Raw genomic sequence first — 15374 nt, 5'->3', positions numbered from 1 at the left:
ATCTCTGTCTTATAAGCTGTGCAAGAGATGGGCACTGTTTAGGGGAGGCAACCCGAGGCTTTTTTGGAACTCCTCAATCCAAGAAACATGGCAGACCCTCATTAAACATAAGCTGGACCTATGGGGTGGGATGCTCATGGCTTTACCAGGTTGGAGTTTTATTTCACAATGCTTGGAAAACTAGGAGAGTTGATTCCAGGATAGGAGATGAAAGAAGCAAGGACATCCAACCCCTAAAGAGGGCATGATATAATTCAGTGTCCTTGCAGAATCTCCCACAAGGTCAGATCACAGAGACAGTCCCTAAGCTCATGAGGACACTGACTTTGGGGATCCTATAAAGGGAAACGACAACTCTGCAAAATGAGAAATGAAACTGCTTTAAGAATGAGCAGTTCTTCAATGGTAGGGGAAAAAAATTGCAGCCCTGGTAAATGTTGGAACAGAATACCCGAGTCAGCTGAGAAAGCCCAAAATATTATTGCAAAGAAAAGTTACACTTTTATTGGTTCATAGTCAGAATATAAAAATAAATAAGTAAACAGAAAATAAATGGAATCACTTTACAGAAAGCACATTTATTACTTAAAAGTAGCACCTTTATAGTTAGGCACTTTCTGGTCATAGCTACTTGTCAAGTTCACTCACACTGAACAGTAAGCAATTCTGATTGTTCCTTTGTATCTGTCTGCTTTTCTTGTGTGGCTATTAAGGAGCAACTGGCAATTCTGACAATTTTATGTCCTTATCTATAACCATACTTATCCTTCCCCTTGAACCATCAGATCTTTTTACTTTTCAGACACTTACGATGTCTCTCTGTCACTCTCCTATGTCTTACAGATAGATGGGGTGGGGTGTGAGGATTGCCACAGAGGCTGAAGCTCAATTTCATTCTTTAAAAAAAAATTTTTTTTTAAAAATTTTTGCCCATTCTAAATTCAGGCATCCAACGACTCAACTTGCTTGGAAGTGCAAGTGGCTCTGAATTGTCAACACCACTCCAAGTGAGACTTCATGGATATGAGAACTAACATCTTCCCAGGACCTCCTCAAGTGAGTTCCTGTCTCCATATCTCTATTTAATTATCCCACATCTGTCACACATTTATTATGACACTGGAATCAGAATACTATGCTCTTACTGGCTGTCATAAAACAGAGGCATTTGCAGCCTCGACTGAAAAGTTGTCAGTATAAGTGACACATAAATTCACATTTTGTATAAAGGACCCATTCCTTATGCATCAGGTCATGAGAGCGTGAAACATACAGATCTTGGCACAAAAATATTAAATAACCATAATAAATTAATAAATACATAAATTACTTAAATACTTAAATAGAGGTTGCACCCTGCTAGTTGGAAACTCAACAAATAAATTGATTGTTTCAGTGAGCAGTTAACATTTAAATATAAAAATACAGCAAAAACATCATTATGACCCTAAAAAAAAAAAAAAAGTTAGATGGAAAATATCTTTTTGGGTCTATTGTATCGTGTCTTTTAAAAGCTTCCTATTTTCCTGCAAGGTGTCATCCTGGGGGTAGAACCTGAAAAAGAATACCCAGAGTCTATGAGGATTGGAAGGGCAGCAGCAGACCCTTCACATTTCACACCACACATCAGCCGGACAGTTGGGTTGTGGAGATTCCATGTCAGTGGGTCCAGCCCTTCCTTATATGACTTGGGATCTGCCTGATACCTTGCTCACCAGCGACTCTCTTGAAATTTTTCTTAAAAGAATATCTGAGTGTGTCATTGCCTTGCTGAAAGTCCTTCAGTGGCCCCCCAGATCCCTCTTGGACAGGGTTCTAATTCCTGGAAACAGCTTGTACCCATCCTTGCTCTGACACTTAGCTGCCTCTCTTTCTTCTTTGCCTTTCCCTCTACAAGGGCAGAACCTATGACAGCCAGTAAATGTTCTATTTACTGCAGTATCCCCGAACCCAGCATAGTGCCTAGAACAATGTAACATCCAATAAATATCTATTAATGAACAAATGTATGTTTCTGACTCTGGTGACATTGCAGGGTATCCTCTCTTTCCTCTCCTGCACCCCACCCTCCATTTCCCTGAACCTGGGTACACTGAGTGTGCAGGTCTAGGCTGGGCTGCTCACCTAACTGCAGGACACGGATGCCCATTTACTCCAGGATGAGCTATAGTACCGGTCTCGGGCTTGCACACGGATCATGGCGTCCTTGTGGCACATGACTCTGGCTGAGGTCTCCTCTACGCAGAGTCTATCTTTCTGCAGAAGAGAGGGAAATCTTTGGTAACACAGTCACAAGGTGGGCTGGGCATATTTGCTTGGTTGTAGGGCAATTCACAGGGGAGTGTGTAGTACTTGCGCCACCTACTGGCAGAAGTGCTAAACGCAGATGCAGCTTTTCTACTTTGCAAGCCCTGAGGGTGAAATTGATCCGACTTTCATATTCCTTGTCTGAAGGACCCTTGTGCACTCAACCCAGTACAAGGCTGATGGTGCGACTGGGACAGATTTGTTCTAGTTGTCCCATGGATATTCAGAAATATCACACTCTGGTTCTTTCATCAGACAAACTTGTGTTCAAATCCAGGTATTGCTACTTATTAGCTGTGTGACCACAGGAAAATGTCTTAGGCTCTCTGTGTCTCACTTATAAAAGAGGGATAGTAATAATGCCTACCTCATAGAGTTGTAAAAGTTAAAGATAATAATCATGTAAAACTCGTAATAAAATCTCTAACCATATAGAAAGCACTCAGTAAATATGACCTATCACTAATGTAGATCTTAAGTAGGGAAGATACATATCAAGATTTTACATAATATTTAGGCAAAATTGACTCCAGAATAGCCCTTTCCCCTACAAAAAAAATTCTCAGGGAGTGACTGAATCACAGTTTCTACCAGATGCTAACTGCTATATACTGAATAAGGCCTTTATCCACTGATTTTAAAACTGAGATCCAAGGAGGCTAAAACCCAATAAAAGTGCCTCTGGGACTCTGGGAAATATTGATGCCATGGCAAGAAAACTAGAAAGCCATCATCTTAGCCTATGTAAATACCAATACTGTGTTTAATAAAATAATTTCACAATATGCAGATCAGCCAAGAGTTACACATTTTGGGTGAGACAAAGCACAAGTGTTCTGTCATCCATTATATTCACTCAGTCAAAATAGTAATTTTTGGTTCCTGGAGTCCAGCTTTTTTATATCAGGACCAATTCTGAATGCAAGAATTAATGATCAACCATATAGGAGATGTATGGCCTTTGTGTCCAGCAGTCTCTCAGTTTGTGTCCTAGATCTGTCACTTCCAAGCTGGGTGACCTTGGGCAAGTCACTTAACCTCTCTGAGCTGTCTTGTCACTAGTGAAGTGGTGATAATAATCCTGCCTGTTTTTGTAGAGTTACTGTGAAGATTAAGTGAGATAAACATGTAAAAGCCCTTAGCTCAGTTTCAGGCACAGTAAAAGTACTAAATAAACATTAGCTGTTATCATCATTATTTGTCTCCTCCCTGATGTGGACCTGTATAAACCTAACCACACATATATGGCACCTGAATCACATCTTACCCTTTCTCTCTTGTTCTTGCCCTGGACCTGAACACAAAATGTCAGGGAGAAGTAGGAATGTGGGGTGCTCCAGGTGTCGGGGTACTCCCAGCTGACCTCCACTTGCCGGGAATTCTTTAATGATGTCAGCTGCAGGTTCTTGGGTGGGTCCGGAATGACTGTGGAAGAAGATCAACACCCTTTATTTTCCAAGTGGGGCTTTGGAGCAAGGTAGTTCTGGCTTCTGATCCCACTTTCATCTCTGACCAGCTGTCAGTCCATAGATAGGTACTTAACATCTCCGAACACCTGGTTGGCAGGTGGGAGGCTGCCCTGCTGCTGTACTCTTTCTGGTGCCTGTGGAAGGCAGCCACATCCTTCACAGCTAAACCTGAGAGACGCTTAGAATTCTTCTTATCACTGCACAACCAGGTGGGCCCTGGCAGTGCAACCACTTTTGTTTAGTGCTCAGAAGAAAATTCTTAGAGACAACAGACTGTCACACCTGGGCTATGGGTGAAGGACCACCCTCTCTGTGGTCAGTCCCCCTCTGCACCAAACTCAGAACTGTGCTGAGCCTCTTGCTGGGGATGAGGTGAGAGATTTCCCACTTAGTGCTTTTCTGGTCTTTTCATGGCATCTGGCACTGACCTGTCTTATAGCAGTTACAGTCCATCTGTCTCCCTTTTCATTCATTCATTCATTCATTCAATGAATAATAACTCAGCAACTGTTATGTGCCAGCCACTGGAGTACACATGAAAAGTACAGCAGGAAGTATCACAAAGACCATCCTCAAGTAGTGTACCTTCTTCTCATGAGGTGAGGAGGACATTCTTTGGAATGTGCTTGGGCTCCTAGGCCCAGCAACACTCCAAAGACCACGGCTTCTAGCAGGTGCTTCTCAAATAGTCTTCCCTCTGTTCTTAACACAACTGACACCTTTCCTTTAGGACTCAGCTAAATGTCACCTCCTCATTGAGACTTTCCCTGGGCACCATCTGTGAACTAGACCCCACCTGCCAAAGGCAGTCTCTCCACACATGTTCTGTGGTTCTCTCACACTTTATTTCAATGGATAAATGGTTAAGAAAATGGAAAAAAAAAATCTCCATCTGCCAATTTAAAAAACTGGTTTCCACTTTGGAGGGGTTTTTATTCCAATAAAGACATCTCTTTTAAATACTAGAGAAAGATTGGGTGGGAATAATTGCTGTTGGTAGGGAAGTGCTGGTTCTGAATAGGAAGATCACGCTGAGGGGGCTGCTCCTGGCTTCATGTGGAAGCTGCCTAAGCAGCAGAACAGTTTAGGCAAGAGCCTGCTTCTTCTAGGGGCATCTCTGGCCCTGGGTTGCTAGCTGTGAGATCTGGGACAACTTGTTTAACCTTTTTAAGACTCAAGCTCCTCTTTCTTAAACTGCAGATAGATAGTACTATCTCCATCGGACATACTGAGGGGTGCTGAATAAAAGATAATGCTGCCCTGGCTGGAGTTTCCCAGTGGTTACAGCGTCAGCCTGTGGACCAAAGGGCTGCAGGTTTGATTTCCGGTCAAGGGCACGTACCTGGGTTGCAAGTTTGATCCCTGGCCCTGATTGGGGTGCATGTGGGAGGCAGCCAATTGATGTGTGTCTCTCACATCAATGTTTCTCACTCTCTCTCTCTTTCCCTCACTCCCTCCCTTCTGCTCTTTCCAAAAAACTGAATGAAAGAAATATCCTTGGATGAGGATTAACAAAAAAAATTAGAAAGAGATAATGCATTGTACACCCCTTACCCCAGTGCATGGGGCATTGTGAACATGTGACAAATGGCATCTCTCTTTATTAAGCACGTATAATCGAGCAAACTCACTGATGTCTCTGATGAAGAAGCTGCTGGTGTAGTTTTCATACTTGAGCCTGTGAACAGCATCCACCACCACCTCAATGGGCAGGCTCTCCTCAGCGGCTGGGCAGGCACTGCCCTCCTGACACTCCACCATGTACTTCTTATACTCCCTGTGGTCCACTCTGACCCTCTCTGCAGAGAGTGTCGCTGCTCCACAGGTCACTCCTCGGGGGTCAGAGGAACTGAAGTCAAAGACAGACATACCCTGTGTCACACATGTGTGGGTGAGTTCCCAGTGGTTGTGACTGTCTGAGGTCATGGTTTCTCTAACTGGTTTGATTTCTCCCCAGGCAGTAAGGAACAGCTCTCTCCATGAGAACAAATTGTTTCAGAGGTAGTGTAAAAGTTTACAAACAACTCTGCACTTATATGCTTCTGGCCAACATGCATTTGGGAAATTTTAGATCAGAGTCCCTGGTTATATCTCCTTATCAACATTTTATTTCATTTTAAAAATTTTAATTACAAAATCAATGCAGGCTATTTATAAAAAATTAAAATGACAAAGATGCATGTAAAGGAAACGTGTGTGCCTCTTTTAAGCCCAATCCCCCTTTTAACCCTGATCTTATCCCCAGATATAAATAGTATGTATACAATATATAAAATATATAAATATGTTGTATCCCACCAGAACTTTTTCTATGAATATTCAAAGCGATTGTATATTCACATTTTTATGCATATACATATATCTTGTCTATATAAACACACACAGATTTAATTTTTTATGAAATAAGGATCAAATTATATATATATATATGGTTTTGTAACCATCTGTCTGAACACATTATGGGGAATGCTCCACAACAGACCAGATATATTGGGTTACTTTGATGACCTCACATTAAGCTGGAGAGTGTAATGTATCACACTTTATTTGACCTTTCCCCTGCTGATTACCAAAAACATCACAATGAATATTTGTATCTATGTCTTTGTGCACTTGTATAAGCATTTCCTTAGTAAACATTTTTATTTTAAGGATGAAAAATTGAGCCCGGCCAGTGTGGCTCAGCGGATTGAGCATCGTCCCATGGACTGAGAGATCCTGGTTCGATTCCTAGTCAGGGCACATCCCCAGGCTATGGGCTCAATCCCAGGTAGGGGGCATGCAGAAGGTGGCCGATCAATGTTTCTTTCTCACAACAAACCTCTCTCCCTTCCTTTCTCTCGAAATAACCAATAAAAAACGTATTTAATAAAGATGAAAAAGTGAGACCCCAAAGGTTACTCAGGTAAATAGTAGCCAGGCCAGGATGATCACCTAGGGTTGGCTCCATTCTCCTGTGTTGTTTGGGAACTTTAATGATGAGTGAAGTAACTTGTTAGAGGGGCTAACACAGGTTCTGTATCCATGGAACTGGTTTCTTAGGAAAAGTCCAGGTGTATTGGACAAACAGTGAACTTCAGATGAGTGGTGTTAACAGAAGAAAAAGTTCTTGAAGTGGCCCTGGGAACATGTCTAGAGGCCTCAGAGTTTTGGGCTTGCAGGGCTATGACCTAGAGATCTTGTTTCTATTTTTAATTTAAGGTGCAATTTTGGCAAGTCATTTATTTCTCCTTTTCTCCCTCCCCATGGTGCTGTGAGCCTTGATGACGCTCGCCAGGCCATTTGGATGAGTGGGTTCAAACACAGCAGAGGCTATGCCAGGCCCAGATAATATCTTGTTGTAATGCGCTTTTGTTCAGGTAATTAGTTTAAATCTCCACGTTCTTTCCCCAACTTAGGCAAGGGGAGGGGGCGGTCATTGAAAAAATATAGGTTGGACTTTGTTTTCTCCCTTATCATTAACAGAAAGGCCATGACTAGGTCACCCTGATGTTCTTAATGAAACAGTAGTTCTAGCAAGAAACCAGAGTGGTTTGACTTACCCTCTGCCGCTTTTGACACTGAATTTTAAGTCAGTACTGATTGCTGTCAGCCACCAGCAGGTGAAATGTCCAGAATAATTCTTTGTTTCACATTTTAGAAAGGTCTTATTTTTGGGTTCTGGATTGGAAAAGAACAAAAATTCAATATTTAGGTGTTTGTTTGTTTTCAGAAAGATTTTTGATTGTGATTAATCACAGGCCATCACATGGTACCAGAGTAAAGATCTTCCATTTAATTCCTTGGAAAATGATGCTGCTCTCCTGGCAGGCAGTTCAGCAAAGACTGGGAGTGTTCCAGTAGGTAGCTGACTCTGCAGAGCATAACACCTAACATATTGAAAGGAGGTGGTATTAATTTTTTCAAGGCTATCACCCCTGTGCTGAGTTACGCATTGTACACGGTGGTTAACTTTCATTACTCTTAATAATATCACCATTGTTTAAAGAGAACCTTTGGAAAATCATTCAGACTCACTATGAAACTCTCTCAACATGAGATTTTGATGGTTGATAACCCAAAGTGTCTAGCAAAGGAAAACCAAAACAAAGGAAAATGTAGTTTCCGAGTGGTTTCAGTAAGGGACTTGATTACTTCATTAACCACACTGATCAGGTCTTGCCTTTAAATTTTTCAATTTTTATATTTCTTATGGAGAAAAAGATAAAACTGACACTGTGCAAGGGAATGGAATTACCTTTCTGGTCCTTTAAAATATCAGTGGACCAAACTCCGTCTTCCTTTTTGTGAAGCAGAAGGAGAGAATGGCTGAGAACCTCGCCTCCCTTGTGACAGGTGTACTGGCCAGCATCTCCAAACTCTTTGACTTGAACGGTCAAAGTTTTGCCAGAGCCTAAGACTTCACTGCTCTTGTCTGAGGTCCAGGTGATGCCGTCTTCCTCAGGGGTATCGCAGGTGAGGACCACGGTTTCTCCAGGGGCATCAGGATACCAATCCAACTCTACAACGTAAACTGGAGAGCACAGAGAGTGGACAACGCTGTAAGCTCCATAAACTCTGGGACTGTGTTTTGTTTTCTTTTTGTTAATCCTCACCCGAGGATATGCTTTCCATTGATTTTTAGAGACAGTGAAAGGGAGGTAAGGAAGGGAAGGGAGAGAGAGAAATATTGATGTGAGACACATTAATTGGTCTGGTTATCCCCCGCATGCACCCTGACTGGTGGAGATAAGAAACTTCCAGCAGAATTTCAGTCTCCTAGGGAATAAGGCAGGGCACAGAATGTCAAGAAGGATCGACCAGGACTGAGATCCTATCCCCAGCTAGAGGATTTGGAGGAAGGTACTTAATTACCATACACCTCAGTTTTCTTGTCTGTCAAGTGATAATAGTATCTACATTGTAGGTTTGGCTGTGGGGATTAAATGGAAAAAGGTATATAAAATACTTAGCAAACTCAGTGTTAGTTGTTGTTAGTCATAGACCAAAAGATCTGACAACTGCAGAGAGAAACTGTCTTATACTTTTCTATGGGGATTTTAGAATTTAGTTTCTACTGCATGGAACTCACCAGTGGAAATTTTTATTCTCTCTGTATTTTTTTAAAGCTATTTTACATGGTTACGAGGCAGTCAAGTAGGTCTTAGTCTTCCCATTTTATAGAGGAGGGTACTGAGACCAAGAGGCTGAGCAAGGTAACATCACTCAGCCTCTTGGCACAAAGCTGTATCTCATACTGTCTCCTGGACTTTGCATTGGGTCTCTAACACTAGCATCTCACTGGCACTGAGGAATGGTTTAGTATATTTCAAAGAGGGTGTCACATCAAAGCTTCATGCATGCATCTATTGTTAATGAAATAGAATCACTTAATGCAGTGGTTCTCAAACCATGACCATGGAACCACCATCAGCAGCAACACCTGGGAACCTGTTAAAATGCAAATTTTCAGTGGCTGAACCAGAAACTGTGGGATGGGCCCAGTGATCAATTTTTTGTTTGTTTGTTTTTGTTTTTAAATGCTCTCCAGATGATTTTGATGCCTGCTGTGAGAGTCACAGGCGTTAAAGCCTGGCTTTTGGATTGGTCTGAGTTTAGAGTCAGCTTCATCTCTTATACTAACCTGTAGCCTTAGGCAAGACAATCAATTACTCTAAGCTTTGGTACCATTGCCTTTAAAATGAGCAAAATATGAGTACTTGCTTCAGAAGGTTAAGATGTAGATTACACAAGCTTATTCATATAAGAGCTTAACACAGTGCCCTTAACTGCTCTACAGTTGATGGCTCTTGTTACTAGTGTCCAAATATAAAGCATCGTGTACTATAAAGTTCTCACTTTACATCAAAGGGCTCTACAACTCCTGAATGGGTAACAAAGACGAGAGGTGAAGAACATTTGGGGCCCAACTCTTTGGACACGATCGGCTGTGCTGACATGAAACCACATAGCACCTTTGTCTTTCTCTAGTTGTTCCTTCCCCCACTGGCAACTGACCAGCACGGCTGTTTTTCTATCATAACTAAGACTCAGAAGCTCTGAAGGACCCTTGTTCAAGGGCAGGTGAAACAGGGTCAAGATGGAGCCTGATGAGGAGCACGTAGAACCTAATGCTTGGCTCCATAGTCATAAGCGCTCTCAGGGTTTCTCACACTGACTTTCTGGACTTTCTGTGGTTTACCAAATCAGAAGTAATTAAGGGTTAACTGTGCATGGGCCAACCTTCCTGAGCTCAGTAAAAATCCCAGGGTTGGGAGGGATCTGGCATAATCATCTAGCTCCAACCCTCCTGGGTCACAGCGGGAAGGCTGGATTATTGTCTTCCTGAAATTATTAAGAAAGGAGGAATAGTTCAGAATTTCTTTCTGTACTTCCCTGACTATCAAGAGATTTCTGGTCATCAGCTGAAAAGTTTTCATTCTCAATTTTTCTTCTTCAGTTCTCCGAGGACATAGGAAACAACTGCTTCATGTCCTTCTTATAAAATCTAATTCAAATACTTAAGTGTACCGACTCTGAAGAGAGAAGGAATTGGGATCACGTCCTGTTCCACTCTTACCAGGTATGTGAAATTGAGTAAGTAGCCTAATCTCTGTAGCCTCTATTTTCAACATTTGTAAAATGGGGTACAAACAGTCCCTATTTCATATGGTGTTGTGAGACATTAGTGAGAAACTATGTACAATAAATATTAAGTATTAATATTATTATATAATTAAAGACAGTATTGTCAGCATTATTATGTTGGCTTCAATGAAAAACATCCGAGGGTCTCTCAGGAACAGCCAACAATCAATTAATACATTAATAATCCATGGAGAGCCGTGGCCGGTTTGGCTCAGCGGTTGGAGCGTCGGCCTGCGGTACAGAGAGACCCGGGTTCGGTTCCCGCTAAGGGCACGTACCTTGGTTGCAGTTTGTCCCCGGCCCTGGTTGGTCGTGCGGGTGGCAGCCACTCGATGTGTCCCTTCACATTGATGTTTCTCTCTCTCTCTCTTCCTCTCTCTCCCTCCCGCTCTATCTGAACAAAAAATGGAAAAATGTCCTCGGGTGAGGATAAAAAAATAATAATAATAATCCATGGAGAATATATCAGTTTGTAATCCCTGGTTTACAGTTGAGGAAACTCAAGCTCAGAGGCGACCCTGCTCAAGGTCACATAACCAGTAAATGGCAGAAGCAGCCTTTGAACCCAGGTCAGTGTGAGTCTAAATGCTACACTTTCCCCAAAGTGCGTAGACAGAGGTAAGTCTTCTAGGTGCCAACTGAACAGGTGATATCAGGTGGTGGAATGGGAAATGGTAAAACATAGTTCCTATACTTTTCAAATCCTTCACTTTGGAATTTTAATAATCAGGTATAGTTGGCAAAGTCCATATCTCTTTTCCCACCACAGTTCATAGAAAGCTCCTTCTTGGTCATCTAATGCAGAAGTCAAACAATAGACACCCTCAGCAGGGAAAGAAGGACATAAGGGCCATGTTTTTCCAGAGTGCTGACTGGGTAGGAAGTCCCAATGCATGGTTGCCCATTTCACTATGATTTCCCCCAGGGGCTGCCTGAGAGTCTTGGCCTAGATCTGGCCTCCATAGAAAATAGGAGAGTCTAGTTACCATGTTTCTCCAGTTCCCATATGGCCACGAGGGGAGATGCCAGCAAAACCAGGGAAAAACAGAAGAGGGCCAGCTGCTGCTGCTGCATCTGTAGGAGAGAAAAAGAGAAAGGAGGAGGAGGAGGAAAGAAAAAGAAGAGGGAAAGAGGGAAGAGAATGTCACTCATTATTCAGTTACAACATACTCACATTTTATGCATGTTGTTTTTCATCTTTATTTTCCTCTTTGTTTTCAACACTGTCAGGTTTACACTAAGTGAATTATAGGAGTCCTATGCCAGTCTCTGGGTAAGCTCATCTCCAAACAGAGAGTCATAGTCTATCTGAGGCTGGAAGAAATCTAAGGCTAGCCTTCTGACATAATCCTCTTATTTTTAAGATGAGAAACCTAAGGTTCAGAAAAAGAACATGATTTATCCGGATCAACATTCAACAGTTATTTACTTGGCACTTACTATGTAAAGGGCACTGAGCTAGAGCAGTTGAAGTGAAAAAAAGTTTTTACCTGGATCCTGCCTTTTAGGAGTAAATGCTTTCATTCAACAAATATTTCTTAAGTCAGTGTGTTAAATGCCTACCCTCCAGTGGGAGAGATAAGCTACATACGTGTGTCATTGTAGCACAAGGCAATATGTGCAGTGACACCCACGGCTAAATGACTTGGGTCAGGGAGGAGAAGTAATGTCGAGGCAATCTTGCAAAGTCTGACAATGACCTGGTCACCAGCCCTTGTTGTAGGGATTTAGCTTCTCTTCTTGTTCAGACTGCAATTGCTCCAAATTCAAAGATTACTCCCTCGCACATAATGTAACCCAGTGGTTCTCAAATTTGAGCATATGTCAGAATAACCTGGAAGCCTTGTTAAAACTCTGATTGCTGAGTTCTGATTCAGCAGCTCTGGGGGCGAGGCCTGAGAATCTGCATTCCTAAAAAGTTTCCAGACAAAGCTGTTGCTGGTGCTCTGGGGCCACACTATGAAAACCACTGCCTTAACCCATATTCAGGTTCCAGAGCCCCTGGAAATCAAGATGTTCTTTGCGAGAAGATCATAACATAGTGGCATAACCGCTGTGAAATAATAACATGCATAATTTGATGCTAAATCAAGCATCATCTTATATTGAAACTCAGTCTAGATTAGTATCCAGGATTTATGAAAATCTTCAGACTGTGAAAATTAACATCCCCCTCCCCCCGCCGTGAATTAGGTAGAGATGATTATAATTTTATTTCAGTCTGAAACACCTCCATCTATCTTGGAGAGCACCCATGTTCTGCAGCAACAGAGTTTCAAAAACCACTGTCTAAATCATATGAAGGAGAAGACTCAAAATCTCCAGCCAAATACCTTAAAAATGAGTATCCTTGATTGATGTGACTGAATACTGACAAATCATGGCTACATCAAAACTGCTGATCCTAGGGAACCTTGCCATGCACTTTATTCCCTTAGATTATAGAGGTTGTGATGGCAGAGACAGGACTAGAAGCCAGGCCTTCCCATACACAGTCATTGTTCTCCTTCCTGCAGCATACAGCTTTCAGGGGCACATCTTTCAGTTTAGCAAGTGATGACTGTAGCAAAGTACTGCTTGTCACAGAGCATCAGTTAGCACATTCACAGGCTTAGAGTCAAGCAGCTATGGGCTTCAATTCTGGTTCCACCACTAACTAGTTGAGTGATGCTGGCCAAATGACTCTCTGCCTTCAGTCTCCTCATCTATAAAATGGACACAATACCCATCTCAAAGGGATGTTGGGAAAATGCAATGAGATGACATATCGAAGGCAACCAATAAGAGGTTAGGGGAAGGAAGAGATAAAGGAAAAAGTTGGCATCTCTCTGTTTCATACATAATGGATAGACTAAAAGTTGTGCCTGGCTGTAGGGAAATGCCATAGAGGTACTGCAAATACACAGACCTGTAAAACCCAGATGTCAGCACTCTGGGGAGGGAAACGACAGAGATTCCTGGCATCTCCTGGAATGCTCTCTTGAAACTGGGGTTTTCCCTTCTGCTATGTGCCTAGCACTTCCTCCCTGGACCTCAGATGCATTTGAGAATTTCAGGTGAATTGCACTTTAGGATCAAGGGAGACTTGGTGATGGGTCTAAGAAACAACTTTCATTTTAGTATCACCTATCTTTTAAGCCACAGAACACTGGCAGGGGGTGGGACCTAGGGGAAACAAAAAACAGGGCAACATGTAGTTACCCCCTGTTTCTCTAGACCAGCTGATAGCAAGGGCTGCATCCCTCAGCCTACTTTTCCTTGGCATGCTAAGTTTAAGAGTCTTATGAATTAAAAAAAGTATTTGCCATGTAATTTCATAGGTTTTATAAACTCTTGAAATCCTGAATGAAGGCTGCAGGGACTCCAGAGCCTGTGGTATGTTAAGGCTCCCTAGCTGGTGCCAACGTGGGCATGACAATGACAACTGGGTGGACATCTCTTTTTCAAGTTTACTTGGTTAGTTTTGAATTAGAAGAGAGAATTGTTATTTAAAAATAAAAATAGCCCTGGCCGGTTTTGCTCAGTGGTTAGAGCGTTGGCCTGCGGTACAGAGAGACCCGGGTTTGGTTCCTGCTAAGGGCATGTGCTTCAGTTGCAGTTTGTCCCCGGCCCTGGTTGGTCGTGCTGGTGGCAGACACTCGATGTGTCCCTTTCACATCAATGTTTCTCTCTCTCTCTCCCTCCCTCCAACTCTATCTGAATAAAAAATGGAAAAATGTCCTAATACTAGTAGAGAAATATTATCTTTTTTTCTTCTCACAGATTTAGAAATTCTTCAGAAAGTAGTTTTAAGTATAGTAGTAGCTTTTCATTTTTCAAGTGGGCTCAAGTTAGTTAATCCAAAAGAACTGAACCTCAGCTATCAATCTGATTGACTGTCATAACTGACTAGTAAGCCTGTCACAAATATGGGGCAAGTATGCTCTGTAACATTCAATTATGAGGTAAAAGCATGTATTCAATTATTTATTAAATTCATTATTACTTAATGAATGAAAGGCTTTAAAAAATGACCATACCGAGGCAACCAACACTCACTTTGACTCTGTATAATCCTTTAACCGAAGGGCATTGATATTGAGGAACATACTTTTTTATATACCACTTTTAAAAAAGATAAAACAAACCTTTCTATAAAATGTACATTCATTCACAGAACTTGGTAGATAATTATTATTAGTTAACTTTCTAAATTAATACTTTATATATGAGTCCCCAAAGTGTTCCAGCAGATAAATCACCAGGAATGTTCCCAGGAATCCACCCACTCCATGATGCCAGGGACAGGGGTAGCTCACACATGGTGCAGGCCTGTGGAAAGGGTGGTAGGGGCTAGGGAAGTGCTTACCTTGCTTCTGGATGAGCCACAAAGTTCTCTGGGTCTGAAACTGTTGTTTCTTCTTCTTCTTCTGCTGCTGCTACTGGAGTTTATATATCCTGCTCCTACCAAGCTTTCTAATGGAAACTTCAACTAGAAACTGACTTGTTTCAGGTTGCAACACTAAAAACAACTCTCAAAACCTTCTGGGGGAATTTCAAGAAGTTCCTTTTTTTTTTTTTCCCTGTGTGTATTAATAACTCTCAGGGAACATAACATCAAAATCCCAGGTAATGAACTAAGAGGAAATGACTTTTGGGTGGGGAAAAAGGAAGGAGATAGGATGCTGCCTTCTTTGGGTTGACATCATGGCCAAGGTGCTTAGAGACAGCAGTGGGCAATACCCCTGGGCTCCACAGGTTGGAGAAGAAGGAAGGCCAAGGATCGGACATGAAGGATTATGAGGTCACACAGGAAGCTGAGTTCAGGTCAGGATGGTGCAATTGTATGCCAGAGGGCCCCAAAGCAGTATCTATGGTTCTCTTGAAGTCAGAGATAAGATGAAGGGCAAAGGGGTTAGCATATCTGGGGCACCTTCCCCCACATTATTTCTTTAACACATGAATTTAAGAGACTTACTGTTACCATCCATT

At 42.1% G+C, this 15374-nt stretch overlaps 1 protein-coding gene across 1 annotated transcript; it reads right to left on the bottom strand.

Annotated features, from left to right (window-relative positions):
• Positions 1-2122: 2122 nt before the first annotated feature.
• IL12B (interleukin 12B) lies at positions 2123-14792 on the bottom strand. The gene is made up of 7 exons (XM_036240961.1): positions 14752-14792; positions 11390-11477; positions 8014-8289; positions 7319-7436; positions 5408-5625; positions 3575-3732; positions 2123-2256 (listed from the first exon to the last, which is right to left on the bottom strand). Exons 2-7 carry the CDS (start codon positions 11475-11477, stop codon positions 2125-2127), a joined length of 990 nt encoding a protein of 329 aa, XP_036096854.1. The 5' UTR covers positions 14752-14792; the 3' UTR covers positions 2123-2124.
• Positions 14793-15374: the final 582 nt, after the last annotated feature.

Source organism: Molossus molossus, unplaced genomic scaffold (genome assembly GCF_014108415.1).
Source record: "Molossus molossus isolate mMolMol1 unplaced genomic scaffold, mMolMol1.p scaffold_m16_p_4, whole genome shotgun sequence".
Taxonomy (NCBI): domain Eukaryota; kingdom Metazoa; phylum Chordata; class Mammalia; order Chiroptera; family Molossidae; genus Molossus; species Molossus molossus.
This window is presented reverse-complemented; position numbering and strand designations above follow the sequence as displayed.